Source organism: Salmo salar, chromosome 17 (genome assembly GCF_965601325.2).
Source record: "Salmo salar chromosome 17, fSalSal1, whole genome shotgun sequence".
NCBI lineage: Eukaryota > Metazoa > Chordata > Actinopteri > Salmoniformes > Salmonidae > Salmo > Salmo salar.
The window spans coordinates 20884475-20901901 of NC_138307.1; the positions used below are offsets into that span (position 1 = coordinate 20884475).

Sequence of the window (17427 nt, forward strand, 5' to 3'; positions counted from 1 at the left end):
CACCTTCTCCTAGCTCTCACCACCTTCTCCTAGCTCTCACCACCTTCTCCTAGCTCTCACCAACTTCTCCTAGCTCTCACCAACTTCTCCTAGCTCTCATCAACTTCTCCTAGCTCTCATCAACTTCTCCTAGCTCTCATCAACTTCTCCTAGCTCTCATCAACTTCTCCTAGCTCTCATCAACTTCTCCTAGCTCTCACCAACTTCTCCTAGCTCTCACCAACTTCTCCTAGCTCTCACCAACTTCTCCTAGCTCTCACCAACTTCTCCTAGCTCTCACCAACTTCTCCTAGCTCTCAACAACTTCCCCTAGCTCTCATCAACTTCTCCTAGCTCTCATCAACTTCTCCTAGCTCTCATCAACTTCTCCTAGCTCTCATCAACTTCTCCTAGCTCTCATCAACTTCTCCTAGCTCTCATCAACTTCTGCTAGCCTTCACCAACTTATCCTAGCTCTCACCAACTTCTCCTAGCTCTCACCAGCTTGAGCATCCATGGGCTCCCGCGGCAGGTAGCGAAGCATCCAAACAGTCCGAACACGATGATGCATGTTCCGGTGCCGATGAGAACGTAAGGAGCATTGGTGGAGCTGTCAGCGATGATAGATATGTACGCACCCAGCATAAACTTCCCCCATAGTCCCACAGCTAAGAGGATCGCCCCCGTGATCTGGACAGAGAGAGAGAGAGAGAGGTGAGATAAGGTGAAAGAGCATTAGAGCCCTGTCACTGAAAAGTCATCAAGGGCATCCCTGGAGTTTTCAGACCCATAGAGATGATAGGTGGCACAACTGTAACACAGCCATCACAGCTTCATGCTAAATGACACGTTACATATAATATGAAATGTCAGTGGTCTGTTTAAGCAGTCGTCCATAAAACCAGTCAATTTCTCTATGTAATAAACCATTGATTACACTATAAATGATACACTGCCGATCTACTATAATGCTGTTAGTGGCACTGGAGATAGCTCTTTGCTGCCACCCAATGAAAGAATCTGAATCCTCACTGCATGGCTCATGAGACAGAAGAGAAAGCGAGACATTTTATAGGCTCCTTTTTTCTGGTTAAAAATAACTAATACTTACTAAGTAGACCAGACCCAGCTGCTGTCAAGTTTTCAAGATATTTCACTTTCAAAATACAGAAATCATACCGTATGATGATTTCTGTATTTTGAAAGTTACATATCTTGAAAACTTGAGCGCCGACAAGCAACATTTTTTGGGTCAATGTCAACAATGGGTCTATGAAACAAATACAAATTCCATTAAGTAGATGGGAACTGTGAACATTTGTTTCAATGGCAAACAGCCTTCATGGGATATCTTGATTTTTCCATCATCTTTGGCCCTACTCATGAATGATGACTGGTTCCTGACCATGTATCGTGACCAGGAAAAACTCCATATTCATAAGGAGAAAAATAATTTTTTCATAGAAGGTTAGGAGAACTTACACCACAGGTTAGGATAATTAATGTAGCAGGTTAGGAGACTGAGATTTATTTTACCTTTGTTTAACCAGGTAGGCAAGTTGAGAACAAGTTCTCATTTACAACTGTGACCTGGCCAAGATAAAGCAAAGCAGTTCGACACATACAACAACACAGAGTTACACATGGAGTAAAACAAACATACAGTCAATAATACAGTACAAAAACAAGTCTATATACAATGTGAGCAAATGAGGTGAGATAAGGGAGGTAAAGGCAATAAAAAGGCCACGGTGGCGAAGTAAATACAATATAGCAATTAAAAAACACTGGAATGGTAGATTTGCAGTAGGTGAATGTGCAAAGTAGAAATGCTGGGGTGCAAGGGAGCAAAATAAATAAATAAATACAGTAGGGGAAGAGGTAGTTGTTTGGGCTAAATTATAGATGGGCTATGTACAGGTGCAGTGATCTGTGAGCTGCTCTGACAGCTGGTGCTTAAAGCTGGTGAGGGAGATAAGTGTTTCCAGTTTCAGAGATTTTTTTAGTTCGTTCCAGTCATTGGTAGCAGAGAACTGGAAGGAGAGGCGGCCAAAGGAGGAATTGGCCCTGGGGGTGACCAGTGAAATACACCTGCTGGAGCGCGTGCTACGGGTGGGTGCTGCTATGGTGACCAGCGAGCTGAGATAAGGCGGGACTTTACCTAGCAGGGTCTTGTAGATGACCTGGAACCAGTGGGTTTGGCGACAAGTATGAAGCGAGGGCCAGCCAACGAGAGCGTACAGGTTGCAGTGGTGGGTTGTATATGGGGCTTTGGTGACAAAACAGATGGCACTGTGATAGACTGCATCCAATTTGTTGAGTAGGGTGTTGGAGGCTATTTTGTAAATGTATGTAAGTGTATGCTATGTATCGGCCATTGAGAGGCTTTGAAGCCACCTGTCGGCCATATTGGCACTCCCCAGTAGGACCAGTCCTTCACAGGAATACATGGAATGCTACTGTATTTCAGTTAAATGTTCCAAGAACATGTATTTAAGTATTTTTTGTTGAAGTGGGGACAGTAACATCAGCAATAAAACAAATTATACTTTAAGGAATATGTTTTCATATATTGTTATTTTATGTTTAGCTCACATAATATAATAGTATGCATTAATGTGTCTGCAACAGAATAAACGAGGCAAAAACAAATGTACACATTACATGCGTTTCTATTGCTTAGAAAATATGTTTTACAACTGTGAGGGAGTGCCAACACAGCGCCCCCTATCAGTCATCTAGTGTATAAATAAATAATTGTGTGCACCAGACTACTGTGTCGAGCCCTCTAGTAGTGTGTTCTTGAACCAGCAGATGGTGCTGTGGGTATTGGTAAAGACTGGAATTTGGTATTTTATTAGGATCCCCATTAGCTGTTGCAAAAGCAGCAGCTACTCTTCCTGGGGTCCACACAAAACATGAAACATAATACAGAATGACGTAATACAGAACATTATTAGACAAGAACAGCTCAAGGAATACAGCAGTGGCACGTCCACCTGTCCAGAGCAGAAGATCCCATTCCCTTTGATGAGGAAAAAAAAATAATAAAAACTGTCCTGAACAGTGTGAGATTGTGGGTCTAGAAAGGAAGGCTACTACTGGTACTATCTCACCTCAACATGTACCTGGTAAATTATTATTTGACCTTTATTTAACTAGGCAAGTCAGTTAAGAACAAATTCTTATTTACAATGTCGGCCAAACCCTAACCCGGACGACGCTGGGCCAATTGTGCACCGTCCTATCGGACTCCCAATCACAGCCCATGGTGATACAGCCTGGAATTGAACCAGGGTCTGTAGTGACACCTCTAGCACTGAGATGCAGTGCCTTAGACCGCTGCGCCACTCCGGAGCCCCACATATACACAAAAAACATGGGTCTCCTCCTCCATATCATTAAATGAATGTGGAGTGAAAAGTGGGTTAATGTATTCACTTTGGGGATTTGGGGTCCTTGTTCAAAGCAGGGGTTCCACTCAAGGACTGGGTTCTCCATGGAGTTCCTCTCTATATCTCTCCATTATAATTAATATATGCATATTTCAGTCATTAATTAACAGCATCTGTGTGGTAGGGAAGATCAGGAATCAGGATTACATCTAAAATGACAATAACTGGAGTTCCTTTCTTTGTAAAACCAGTTAGCAGTTTGCAGGGTTGGGTCAAGGTTTTCTTCATAGTTAAGGCGGCTAGTCGTCCCTTACTAGCATAGCAGTGACATCACTGAAGAAACGTTCACCCCTGCCCTCAACCATAACTAAATATGCTTATCTTATCTCACCTTATAGCTTCTCTGGTAGAAGATCACTCCTTCCTTACACAAGCCAGAAGGCGTTGGCTCAGCTGGTGTGAGATGTGAACGCAGTATCATAAGACTCTTAGTCCACCATCTGCCATAAATATCAGCCTATTCAATATTTTATTTAACCAGTCAAGTAAGTTAAGAACAAATTCTTATTTACAATGACGGCCTAGGAACAGTGGGTTAACTGCCTAGTTCAGGGGCAGAACGACAGATTTTTACCTTGTCAGCTCAGGGATTTGATCTAGCAACCTTTCGGTTACTGGCCCAATGCTCTAACCACTAGGCTACCTGCCGCCCCAAACCAATATGTGTCTAACCCACACAGAACAGCAGCAGAGGAAGACTTTATCGGAGAGATCTATATCAAAGATGGTGTATAAATAAAGAGGTCCCACTCAGGTCGTTTGCCATTGAAAGAAATGGTCACAGTTCTGGTCTGCTTAAGGGGTGGCTCTCCCACAGGCCCCAATGCATTAGCAGCTGGGTCTGGTAGGCTTAGTTCATTGACTGTATATGAACCAGAAAAAAGTTCCCCCCCAGATCGGTGTGTCTCATGGCCATGCTAATGACTGTGTGACACAGATACCAGAGCTGCATGCTGCTGAGGCACAGAAATAACTGCATCACCACAGTTTCAGACCAGGAAGGAGTGCATGGTAGTAGTGGCACAGCTAAGAAATTCCCTTATCATTGCTATGCCTCATGGTTAACATGACAACGAACACGGCAGAGAGGAAGCACATGGAAAAAGGCTACCTAACCACTGATACAGGGTCAGATATTTTGTCATTCCCCTGATGGTTAAGTTTAGGATAGGAGTTATAGAGATTTGATCCTAGTTCTGTGGTAAAGGGCAACATCTACCTTGAGCAGTGGAACAGGGGATGCATCCCAAATGGCACCCTATTCCCTACATAGTACACTTCCCATAGGGCTCTGGTCAAAAGTAGTGCACTATATAGGGAAGAGGGTGCCATTTGGGACGCAAATAGCATCACCTCCCTGTAGCCATCATGCGTTGGGAAATGCTGTTGTGATTCTGAGCATGTCTGGTGCTGGCCGTGCGTCAGAGGCCCGCTGACACATACAGAGCAGCCTGCCTGCCTGCCTCCCTCCCCCCCTCCCTGTCTGCCATTCTCCCTCCCTCCCTGGCTCCCTCCCTCCCTCCCTCCCTGTCTGCCTGCCTGCCTGCCTCCCTGCCTCCCTGCCTGCCTGCCTGCCTCCCTGCCTCCCTGCCTGCCTGCCTGCCTGCCTGTCTCCCTCCCTGTCTGTCTGTCTGCCTGATTACCCAAGAACACAGCATGAGAAGGAACAGCAACACTCTCACAGATGGAGTGAGTCAGACACTGAGAGAGAGAGAGAGAGCGAGAGAGAGAGAGAGAGAGAGAGAGAGATGGAGAGAGAGAGAGAGAGAGAGAGAGAGAGAGAGAAAGAGTGAGAGATAGAGAGAGAGAGAGAGAGAGAGAGTTGAGATGGAGAGAGAGAGAGAGAGTTGAGATGGAGAGAGAGAGAGAGAGAGAGAGAGAGAGAGAGATGGAGAGAGAGAGAGAGAGAGAGAGAGAGAGAGAGAGAGAGAGATGGAGAGAGAGAGAGAGAGAGATGGAGAGAGAGAGAGAGAGAGAGAGAGAGAGAGAGAGAGAGAGAGAGAGAGAGAGAAAGAGTGAGAGATAGAGAGAGAGAGAGAGAGAGAGAGAGAGTTGAGATGGAGAGAGAGAGAGAGAGAGAGAGAGAGAGATGGAGAGAGAGAGAGAGAGAGAGAGAGAGAGAGAGAGAGAAAGAGTGAGAGATAGAGAGAGAGAGAGAGAGAGTTGAGATGGAGAGAGAGAGAGAGAGAGAGTTGAGATGGAGAGAGAGAGAGAGAGAGAGAGAGAGAGAGGAGAGAGAGAGAGAGAGAGAGAGAGAGAGAGAGAGAGAGAGAGAGATGGAGAGAGAGAGAGAGAGAGAGATGGAGAGAGAGAGAGAGAGAGAGAGAGAGAGAGAGAGATGGAGAGAGAGATGGAGAGAGAGAGAGACAGAGAGAGAGAGAGAGAGAGAGAGATGGAGAGAAAGGTAGAGTGAGAAACAGAGCACGAAAGAGAGGAAGACAAAGGGAGGGAAGAGAGAGTGTATTTAGTGAGAGATACAAGAGAGAGAGATTAAAGAGAGCGAGAGATGAGTCACTGCCCGACATGTAGCATGACACTTAGACAGCGCTGTTGAACACATCTGAGAGATAGCATATGAATGAGTTCTCTCTGTCCCCATCTCATGCCCATCCACTGTCTCTTCTCTAGTAATGTCTGGGAGCAGCGGCAGGTTCATTTCCCTGTAATGTACCGTTCCCCTGTCCTCAGTTTCCTCTCTTCTACAGTGTTCATGTCTTATTCAACGTGACACTATGAATGATTCATGGAGCCATCTGCTGTAGCAAGCGAAGGGCCCCCTACATGCTCCATCAGCAGGGGATACCGTCCTAGGCAGGAGGGATTAAGGGGAAATGGTGTGTGTGTGTGTGTGTGTGTATGTGTGTGTATGTGTGTGTGTATGTGTGTGTGTGAGGGGACTGACAAAAAGAGCCCCGCTAAAATGAAGCAGAGGCCCTGTGGGGTGTGTTGCAGTCGGCGGCCATATTGGCCTCAGTTAACTCAGCAGGGCTATGTGTTTAAGTATTTATGTGTACTGTATATTATCTCAGCTGGGACGTTACACCACAGTCATGAGACATGGTCATAGGGTTTCAACCCTTTATGCCAGTTACACTGCACGTGTTTCGGTTACAGTAAAAATAAATTCAACATCTGAAACACAAATGTATACACGATGCTAGATGGCGAAGTCCCTTTACACTGTGATGTACTGTGTGTAGCCTATGTTGATTTTGAGTGAACTAGGGCTTGCAGAGCAGGAATAGGTAAGTCAGCCATTTTACCTATAAACGCTGAAGTTCCCAGTCTGTTAAAGTGAGCCACTTTTATCAGAGTCCGTCGCGGATGGTGCACAGGAGCTAGTTTCATTTCAACACCAGATTGGAGTCTTCACACAGCCTGACAGAGGTAATGGAATTCGTCAGCTATGGCAATTTCCCTCCGGACATTCTCCTCATCCGTCTATCACTGCAGCTGCTGGCCTCGCAGAAATACAAAATTAGGTTTGTGAAGATAGTGGTACAACCACATGCTGTTTTTTACTGACGATGGGTTCGAGGTAATATTTCTTGGCAAGCTACCAGCACCCGTGTGCAGTCCCAATACATCTGGTCGATGGCAAACCATTTGTGGCTGTTAATATACAGAACGAGAAAGGAACTAGAAATAAGAGCACCATGACAACTCCTCAGACTTTGAACAGGTTCCGTCCTGATGGGCAGATTCATGTTGTTTTCTGTGACAACAGAGTAAGGCAGATGCCAGGACAGCATGGGGTCACCACTGTCACCACTCAGAGGATTAGGATGAACCGTGGGGGACTTTTATGTCATGACGTTGTTCCAAGCAGAGTTGCCACTGACAGTTGTCAACCCTTAATAATCACTATAGTGGGCAGTTAGTAACTTAAAGGTTGAGCTCTAAATGTTTTTTCAGGTCAGGATTGCTCATATCCAGACACACTTTGATGTAGATGAAATGTAATGTAGCGCCGTATTTGGCCGAGCTAGATTAAAAAGATCCACAGCTCACCCCAAACTTTTCTAGACAAGACTAGACTTCCAAGAACTGAGGTGGCACGATATGTACTCTAGTGTGATTTCACTTTCACATCTCACAGTGTGACACGTAGAGGTGTCAGAATCCTGTCCTAGAGCTGAGGTACTGGGCCGACAGCAACAACGGTTCAACCTGTTTTGATTGTCTTACTTATTGCTCTCTTCAAGCACTCTCCTGACTCTCCTCAAAAGAGTGGCCCCGTGATACCAGGAACAATCCACAGAAAAACACTAACAGAAAGAGATTTGTCGATAAACTATAATGAATAATTGATTCGATTTAGAGAGCTTTTCCAGATGCTCAGACTAGACGCTACACATTGTGTAAGAGGAAACACACGTCATCCACCACCACTGGGCAGGGACTGTGATTGGAGGTGCCTCTATGTATAAATGAGACGGCTGGGGACGAGGCCTGACTAATGGTCTGACCATCTGCCCTGGCAGGTGCACTGATGCTCATGCAAACATGAGACGACATCGCACCTTTATGCTGTGCCACTGTGAGCTGCAGGAAGAGCCTTTGAGATAGAGCTTTAGTCTCGGTAGAAATACAGTAAGGGGAACATGATGAAGAGACACACACGCAAGGAATTTAGGTAGGAGACCCCCTTGGATCATTATTATTCTGTATCTGAAAGCCAAGCAAGGCACTTGTGTTTGCTTGGTGTTGCATCAACAGGAATTGCTGCTCTGTTCTGCTCTGTTCTGTTTTGCTCTGTTCAGCCCTGTTCTGTTCTGTTATGTTCAGCTCTGTTGTGCTCTGTTCTGTTCTGCTCTGCTCTGTTCTGTTCGGTTCTGCTCTTTCCTGCTCTGTTTGGTTCTTTTCTGCACTACTCGGTTCTGCTCTGTTCTGCTCTGTTCTGTTCTGTTCGGTTCTGCTCTTTCCTGCTCTGTTTGGTTCTTTTCTGCACTACTCGGTTCTGCTCTGTTCTGCTCTGTTCTGTTCTGTTTGGTTCTGCTCTGTTTCTTTGGATCCCGATGTTCCTGGAGCAGGGAAGCAGGGGGAGCCACACCCCTATGTTCCCTATAGGATTCCAGCCACTCACAGATGGACTACAGTCACACTCCATCCTCCCCTGGGAGCCAGCTAAACAACACTGAGCCACTTCCTGACAGATTAAACACAGCACATGAACGATGCCTGGAGGAAACCACCAACAACAACAGAACAGACACCTTCAACAAGCCGCTCATCTGGCTCACACCGTCTCATCCAGCTTTTTCCTTTAACAACAACACGGCTACAATCAAACCAGACAGACAAAATAAGCTGTGGGAGATACAGGGACTCAGTGTGTCCCCAGAACAGTCGCTCAGTGGATGGCAGAGCGGGAGAATTGGCAGGGAGGGTGATGTAGAAATGAAAAGAGCACATTTGATTTCAAAGGGGAAGCGCACCCCTCCTTCTCCCCTCGCCACAGACATGATCAAAGGCACTGTTGTTCTATGGGCTCTCAAAGCCAGGCTCTTATAGTTCAATCTCGTTCAAATAAAATGCTTTTTTTTGTTATTTATTTGTTTACTTTAGGATGGGGGGGGACTAGAATCAGAGTGAAAATGAAACCCCAATCTGAATTCTGTTACAGAAATCTTGACATCTGACTGTGTTTTATTGAAACTCCAATGTGGTGTTCAAGAAATGTTATGTTGCATAACTGACAGCCCACCTGAATAAATACTTACTATAGAATTGTGTAGTATACTGTAGAATACTATACTACACACTGTAGTATCCCTCAATCATGTGTAGTACTTACTATAGAATTGTGTAGTACACTGTAGAATACTATAGTTAATACTACAGTATTACCCCAAAAAGCACAATGTCTGCAAAAACACTACAGTCTGTAAAAACACGACAGTTGTTTAACTATAGTAACAGTACAGTATTTAATTTGCATATAACCTGCCTATTCCCCTCCCCCATATCCCAATTTGTGCCAGCCAAAAGTGAGAAACCTACATGCCAAGTACAGTGTAGACCATATATTGTGTTATAGAAAAGAACTGAAGCTCTCAACTATCCATTCAGACTCCAGTCCTACCTACCTACAGGTTATGGAAAATTTGCTCTTTTAGAATTTGTCCAGTAGGATAATAAAAGATAAAACAAAAACACTATAGCAAATACTACAGCAATGTCTGCAAAAACACTATAGTAAATATTACAGTAATGTCTGCAAAAACACTACAGTAATTAATGTGTGCGTGCATGACAGCATGGATCAGAAAGTTTGATGTCGCTTGATGGCAGCCCTAACAGTATTACAATGATTGCTTTGTTGCGGGCCATTAAATTCACTTAGTCTGTGTAGGGAGTGATCAATAACATTCACCTCTGAAATACAAACATTCTACTCCAGAGGACTTTGGTGTTTCTAGAGTGAACCTGTGCTTCTAATATAACCAGCTAGAACTACAACAATGATAGAACTCCAAGATGACTCTGTAATGCAAGTTGATGGGGGTCAACGACAGAATTCTCTACATCATTGGAGGTAATGAACACAGACAAAGAAGACAAGACGGGAAGTGTTGTGCTCGTCAAGGTGGATAATGACATCCTAAAATGGTCCTTAAAGCGACAGCCATATTGTGCATCCTTGGCTGAGCACACCACAGGCCTCCTTCTCTGCACTACTCTTCAGACCCAGAGGGATTGATAGTGCTTCCGAAGTGGAAAAGGAAGATGGAAATGATTGCATTTATACTGTACATTAAGGTTGACTACTCTGAGCTATACAGTAGTAGCTGAAACGGCTAGCAGAGACTGAAGGTAAGGGTACCTCTTAACCATGGTTTATATGTAAATGTCTGTTCACTTTTGATTAATGAGAGGGAAGGAGAGGGAGAGAGACAAAAATAGAGAGGGAGAGAGACAAAGAGAGAAGGAGAGAAAATGTGAAAGAGAAACAATCGGAGAAGGCAGAACGAGGGGGATAGAGAGAAAGAGGGGGATTCACATCATTCACTGGTGCTGGCAGGGTTTCTGAGTTGGACTGATCATTAGTTCATTAAAGGCTCAAAATGGTGCCAAGTAAAGTACGATGTTTGGGAATTTAACTATAAACTCAACAAGGCTCCCTTGCTCTCTCAGAAAAGTTGTGGGTCCATTCTACAGTGAAGGAACCAAACTAAACCAGGCAGTACACAGAACCAACGGGGGAGTTCATCTCCATGGCAACGGCAGTCTCAGCAGCCCGCCTGCCTGCCAGCCTGTGTGGCCATGAGAGTTACTATTGTGCTGTGTTGGTCTCACTATAACCTGCCATTGTCCCTGTTTTCACACCCAATACTTTTCTTCTGCGCCATGTTGTTATTGGATAGGTGTAATAACAGGCAGCCTGGCAGGCAGCAGTGTTGTTATTGGATAGGTGTAATAACAGGCAGCAGTGTTGTTATTGGATAGGTGTAATAACAGGCAGCAGTGTTGTTATTGGATAGGTGTAATAACAGGCAGCAGTGTTGTTATTGGATAGGTGTAATAACAGGCAGCCTGGCAGGCAGCAGTGTTGTTATTGGATAGGTGTAATAACAGGCAGCAGTGTTGTTATTGGATAGGTGTAATAACAGGCAGCAGTGTTGTTATTGGATAGGTGTAATAACAGGCAGCAGTGTTGTTATTGGATAGGTGTAATAACAGGCAGCAGTGTTGTTATTGGATAGGTGTAATAACAGGCAGCCTGGCAGGCAGCAGTGTTGTTATTGGATAGGTGTAATAACAGGCAGCAGCGTTGTTATTGGATAGGTGTAATAACAGGCAGCAGTGTTGTCACTGGATAGGTGTAATAACAGGCAGCAGTGTTGTTATTGGATAGGTGTAATAACAGGCAGCAGTGTTGTTATTGGATAGGTGTAATAACAGGCAGCCTGGCAGGCAGCAGTGTTGTCATTGGATAGGTGTAATAACAGGCAGCAGTGTTGTTATTGGATAGGTGTAATAACAGGCAGCAGTGTTGTTATTGGATAGGTGTAATAACAGGCAGCAGTGTTGTTATTGGATAGGTGTAATAACAGGCAGCAGTGTTGTCATTGGATAGGTGTAATAACAGGCAGCAGTGTTGTTATTGGATAGGTGTAATAACAGGCAGCAGTGTTGTTATTGGATAGGTGTAATAACAGGCAGCAGTGTTGTTATTGGATAGGTGTAATAACAGGCAGCAGTGTTGTTATTGGATAGGTGTAATAACAGGCAGCCTGGCAGGCAGCAGTGTTGTTATTGGATAGGTGTAATAACAGGCAGCAGTGTTGTTATTGGATAGGTGTAATAACAGGCAGCAGTGTTGTTATTGGATAGGTGTAATAACAGGCAGCAGTGTTGTTATTGGATAGGTGTAATAACAGGCAGCAGTGTTGTTATTGGATAGGTGTAATAACAGGCAGCCTGGCAGGCAGCAGTGTTGTTATTGGATAGGTGTAATAACAGGCAGCAGTGTTGTTATTGGATAGGTGTAATAACAGGCAGCAGTGTTGTTATTGGATAGGTGTAATAACAGGCAGCAGTGTTGTTATTGGATAGGTGTAATAACAGGCAGCAGTGTTGTTATTGGATAGGTGTAATAACAGGCAGCCTGGCAGGCAGCAGTGTTGTTATTGGATAGGTGTAATAACAGGCAGCAGTGTTGTTATTGGATAGGTGTAATAACAGGCAGCCTGGCTGGCAGCAGTGTTGTCATTGGATAGGTGTAATAACAGGCAGCAGCGTTGTTTGGGTTTTGCACTGCCTGGCTCTCCAGTCCCACTGAGGGATTAGCAGCATCAATTTTCTCCTCTGCCTGTGCCCTGTGAGACTTCCTGGGATGGGATAGATAAGATATACTTCATATTGTTTACATATCTCCAGTGGAGGCATGGTGTCTGGAAATAAGCCTGTTTTTATTGACCTGGAGTCCAGCGTGACATTAGGCTTTGTGAGTCGCTAGCTAGCACAAACACGACACAAATGTTTCCCAACAGGTGACAAGCCAGCCAGTGAGGAGCCTGTTCCCCTCCACCTGCTGAGTCAGGTGGCTGTCAGTGTGACCCCCAAACGGTTGGCCCTGAGACATTTTATTGGCACACAATTCACAGTGGAGGTGCCGTAGCCCATACCAAAGTTGAGGTGCCGTAGCCTATACCACAATGGAGGTGCCGTAGCCTATACCACAGTGGAGGTGCCGTAGTCCATACCAAAGTGGAGGTGCCGTAGCCACAGTGGAGGTGCCGTAGCCCATACCACAGTGGAGGTGCCGTAGCCCATACCACAGTGGAGGTGCCGTAGCCCATACCACAGTGGAGGTGCCGTAGCCCATACCACAGTGGAGGTGCCGTAGCCCATACCACAGTGGAGGTGCCGTAGCCCATACCACAGTGGAGGTGCCGTAGCCCATACCACAGTGGAGGTGCCGTAGCCCATACCACAGTGGAGGTGCCGTAGCCCATACCACAGTGGAGGTGCCGTAGCCCATACCACAGTGGAGGTGCCGTAGCCCATACCACAGTGGAGGTGCCGTAGCCCATACCACAGTGGAGGTGCCGTAGCCCATACCACAGTGGAGGTGCCGTAGCCCATACCACAGTGGAGGTGCCGTAGCCCATACCACAGTGGAGGTGCCGTAGCCCATACCACAGTGGAGGTGTCGTAGCCCATACCACAGTGGCCTTGCTGACACAGGGTCGCAGAAGCACATTCTGGGTTCTGCAGGCCTATGTGTTTACAAACATACTGGACATTCTGGAGGGTCTCACTTTCAGGGAGCGAAGTGAAACGTCTAGATGTGTACCAGATGTTTACAAACAGCATACTGAACATTTCTGAGGTTCTTGCTTTCAGGGACCGGGCGGAAACATTGGAAAGACAGTAGGCCTATCTGGAGGAAGATATCGTCTTGTTTAAAAGTCTTTTGAAGGGCACCATAATGATTCATCTTATAGTCTTTATTGATTCGTTTGTTGCAATTATTATTAGTCATAAGGTATATTACATATGACATATTACAGTCACCTGATGGCTTTGCAGGAAAGCCAAACTTAATGTGTGAGCTGAGCACTACATGCATGTTAAAGACGTGAAGCATGGTAACACTCTCACGCCATCAGACAGGCAAACAGACATCAGTGCACTTAATATTCCCCCTGATCCAGCGGCTCACTGTCATTGGTCCACGGGTCAACAATGACTCATGTTTAATGTCTTCCTGTCGGATATAGCCTTCCTACTAGACCAAAGAATAGCAAGATCCCCTATGAATGCCACATCACTTATTGGGGGATCAAGCAACCCCCAGCCATAGCTAGCCTTGACCCTGGCCGGCGACTTGCCTAACCTCACACAGCCATGCATTAGCTATGGCCTTCTGAGTTTGCCTTAGAGGCTAGTTCTGGGAGTTGGTTGAGTATGACAAAAAACAACCCAATCTCTGAAATGGATCTAAATTCATGCAAAAATAGTGTATCTACTACAAGGAACACATCATGTTTTAAAAGATAAAGAGGCAAAACAAAGGATTAAAGGCCAGGTGCAAGAGGTTTAAAGGTCTGCTTTCAAAGCAATACAGATTTGGATATATGGCTTTAAATCGTCAACAATGAAGGACATATGCTACAACAACACTGCAGTGCATATTGTCTGTAGGTCTACAGCTGAATCTATACAGGTGATCACTAGTCTACAATATAATGCTCATCCAGAGTGTTAATTTGTGACAAGCGAACTGTTAAACTACTGTACATTTCCCATAATGACAATCAGTAGCGCTGTGAAAGAGTCAAATGACCTAGCCATTGAGAATGCGTTTGTTGGGTGAGCGTCCAAATCACCCCATGCTGAACATAGCTGAGATGCTAACAGCTGCCTACTCACTCTACTGTGTTCACTCACACATAGGGAATTATGGCGAGCGATCAAAGTCAATCCAAAGCATTCAGCACCTCCTCCCTGGCTGCAGGCTAATTTTAGGCCATATTTCATTACCAGCAACATGTAAAGCCCTGACTAAGAGTCAGAGACACTGTTTGTTCAACGTCTATTGGTTCTAAATCTAACACACCACACAATTACTAGAATTTTCAGCCACCTTGGAATTCCTCAATCACAGACTAATTGGTTGGATGGCCGGCACTGGATGACCTCTGTGGCTATTTCACCTTTGAACCCCACTCGGTTGGAAGTCTGAAGGGAAGTTCTTAATGAGATATTTTCTAGCTGCCTCAGTGATGGGCAGTTTGCCGGCTGCCTGGAGAGATCAATACACACCGAGACCAGGAGTTCATCACTCTAAATCCCTTACTTTCTTCAGTCTCTTGTGTAGTGATACTGTAGGCCTTAGGCTCTTTTATTAATCATCTCTTCTGCAAGGGAGGCGAGGTCTTATTCATTCTATTCCCCTGTAACCTTCACTCTCCCTGTGTTTTACCCTTTAAAAGGGTCAAGCCGCAGTTGAAACAATAACAAAGTGTCCACCCCGCCACTGTTTCGGTAAAAAGCCGGGGGGTGTTGCTGGAGAAATGTAACCACTTTCAAATTAATAGACAGAGCTATGTATGCAAAATGACTCATATCAAAAGTATCATTTTAACCATGTTTTGAGGCTTTACAGTGTTTGTTTACATTTACTTTGTTTATAAACATTGGAGTAAAACAAGGTTTTATTGCGGGTTCTGACGGGGTACGACAGTTGAACGAACCTCATGAGGCTTTTTATAAGTTATATTTTTCACGAATCAATGGGTACATATCATTAATTTAGGAGTTAAAAAATGAATGTTGCAACTGCAGATTGCCCCATTTACGTTGTTTTCCCTTTCTGAGAAGAAAATAAGTGACCTTTGGACCAGTGTAAATGCTGTCACCAAGCAACCAATGTAACTAAGCGGTGCCAGGCCAGATCCAGATCAGATCCAGGCAGCTCCTATCAGACAGATTTAATGCATTACCCGTTCGCTAACACAGCCGCGGCTAAGCCTTACACATTGTAAGCTTTAGCTGGAGCTTCTAAGGCCTAGCTTTCAGCCTGGAGACCAGAGGTTGCTTCCTCTTCCTCTTGAGGCCTTCAGTAATGGGATTCAGACAGAGGTGAGCTAGCTAGGCTAATGTCGGTCTGAGGAGGGAGTCCACCAGACGGTGGAGATGATGATAGCGTTGAGGGGGATTTGTAATGAATACTGAGAAACAGATAAATGGAGGATCTTAATTTGATTAACCTGTTGCAGGACACCTTTCTTGTAGTGAATTTCAGGGTTAAAAGGCTTCTGAAGTTTGTAATTTCCACTTTTCCAATTTTCCCTTAGGAAAAAATTGATTAACCCCTACAAAAATGTCCATTAATTATAATCCACATAATAATTCACATTTCCTTTTGCTGCAGCATTATTATCCTGCTGTATCAAACTGGCTCAAATGAAGAACCCACATTTGTATGAGCAGCACTAACAGAGTGGACAAGGAGGCGACTACTGATACGGTTGCCTGGGAGATGTGTGCTGGGCTTGTGCAACTGTTTGTCTCTGTTAACCATCCTTCTAGCTGGCTGAAGTAGATGGGTAAAAGTTTTAACTCCTTGTTTTTCATCTTCTCTTGAAGACATTTTAACCCATATTTTAACACAGAATCAACATTAGTTTTTTTAAAAAAAAAAGTATTTATTTGAAGTTTAATTCACGTTTGTTGACAATGATATATGAGCCAAAATTGAATATTGATCTGATGTCTTTGCTCAGATGGCAGCCTAGCCAATTTCCTATGATTATTTAGAAATAACTTTAGCTGAGCTCAGTCATTTAAATGCTGTACAATAAGACGTACAATCACATTCTCAGAGGAATAAGCCCCAATAAAAGCCTGCTACAGAGGGAACACAAAACACACAATACATTATGCTTCTAATTCCCATCTGGGCATTAATAATATGCATCCACAGCATGAATTACGCCAAGTCTTAGGGCGTCTGTCTGTTCTTAGCCTACTGAACAAGCTGCTGTTCCTACTACACAGAGAAGCCTAATACCAAGAGGCTATGGGATTGTCTATCAATGTACTGCATCTGTAGGCTTGTTTCAGCAAATATACGCACAGTCTTCAAGCTACCTTCAAGCTATAGTTCATAGAAAACGTGTATATGAAGGGGAGAAACTCTGCAAAAGGGTATGGCCTGAGTGGATTTGAAAACGTAAATGTTATCCATAAAATCAGACCATTTTACACTCTTGGAAAGAAGGGTTCCATAAGGGCTCTGCGGCTGTCCCCAGAGGAGAACCATTTTTGGTTCCTGGGAGAACTCTTTTGGGTTCCATGTAGAACCCTTTGTGGAAATAGTTCTACATGGAACTCAAAAGGGTTCTACCTGGAACCAAAATGAGTTCTTCCAAGGGTTCTCTTATGGGGACAGCCGAAGAACCCATTTTGGTTCTAGATAGCACATTTTTTTCTAAGAGTGTACAAGTTGAAAACCAACCCATAAAAATAAGTCTGGCCAATGGTGACGGTGTACACTTACAACTCGAACCTAACGACAACTAGGTCAATCTTTAGTCCCTGCAGAAATCTTAATTGAGGAAATGACAGGCAGCCTGGCCCTAAATGAAGCCTATGAACCAGCTACCATGTTAGAGAGCAGAGTTACACGTTATTATCAGGTTAATTAGACGGTTAAAAGGTGCTTGTGCAAAACATTATTTCAAAATAAAAGTTATTTGTTGTCTTGACACTGACAGTCTTGTACCCAAAACGATATTTCTCCAAAATAACAGTAGTAAATCTAATAATGTGTCATGCCCTCCCTCCGCCGGGCGACGTCACCGGTCTACTAACCACCGGTCCTGGCAACCCACATTGCGCACACCTGCTGATAGTTTTCTCCTTGATTGCTCCCCCTTTATTTATCCCTCAGTTGTCTCCAGTCACTAGGTGTTATTGTTTTCTCTCACGTCATGTTTGTTCATTTGCTTCGGTTCTTTATTAAAATCACCTTCTTCAC

The 17427-nt window shown here is 44.5% G+C and overlaps 1 protein-coding gene across 1 annotated transcript in view; it reads right to left on the reverse strand.

Annotated features, from left to right (window-relative positions):
• Nucleotides 1–17427, reverse strand: part of LOC106575677 (tetraspanin-7) — a 31657-nt gene that overhangs the window by 8462 nt on the left and 5768 nt on the right. Inside the window, exon 2 of the mRNA XM_014152310.3 lies at nucleotides 481–669. Within this exon, the coding sequence (XP_014007785.2) occupies nucleotides 481–669 (189 nt within the window). The remainder of the gene's footprint in view (nucleotides 1–480; nucleotides 670–17427) is intronic.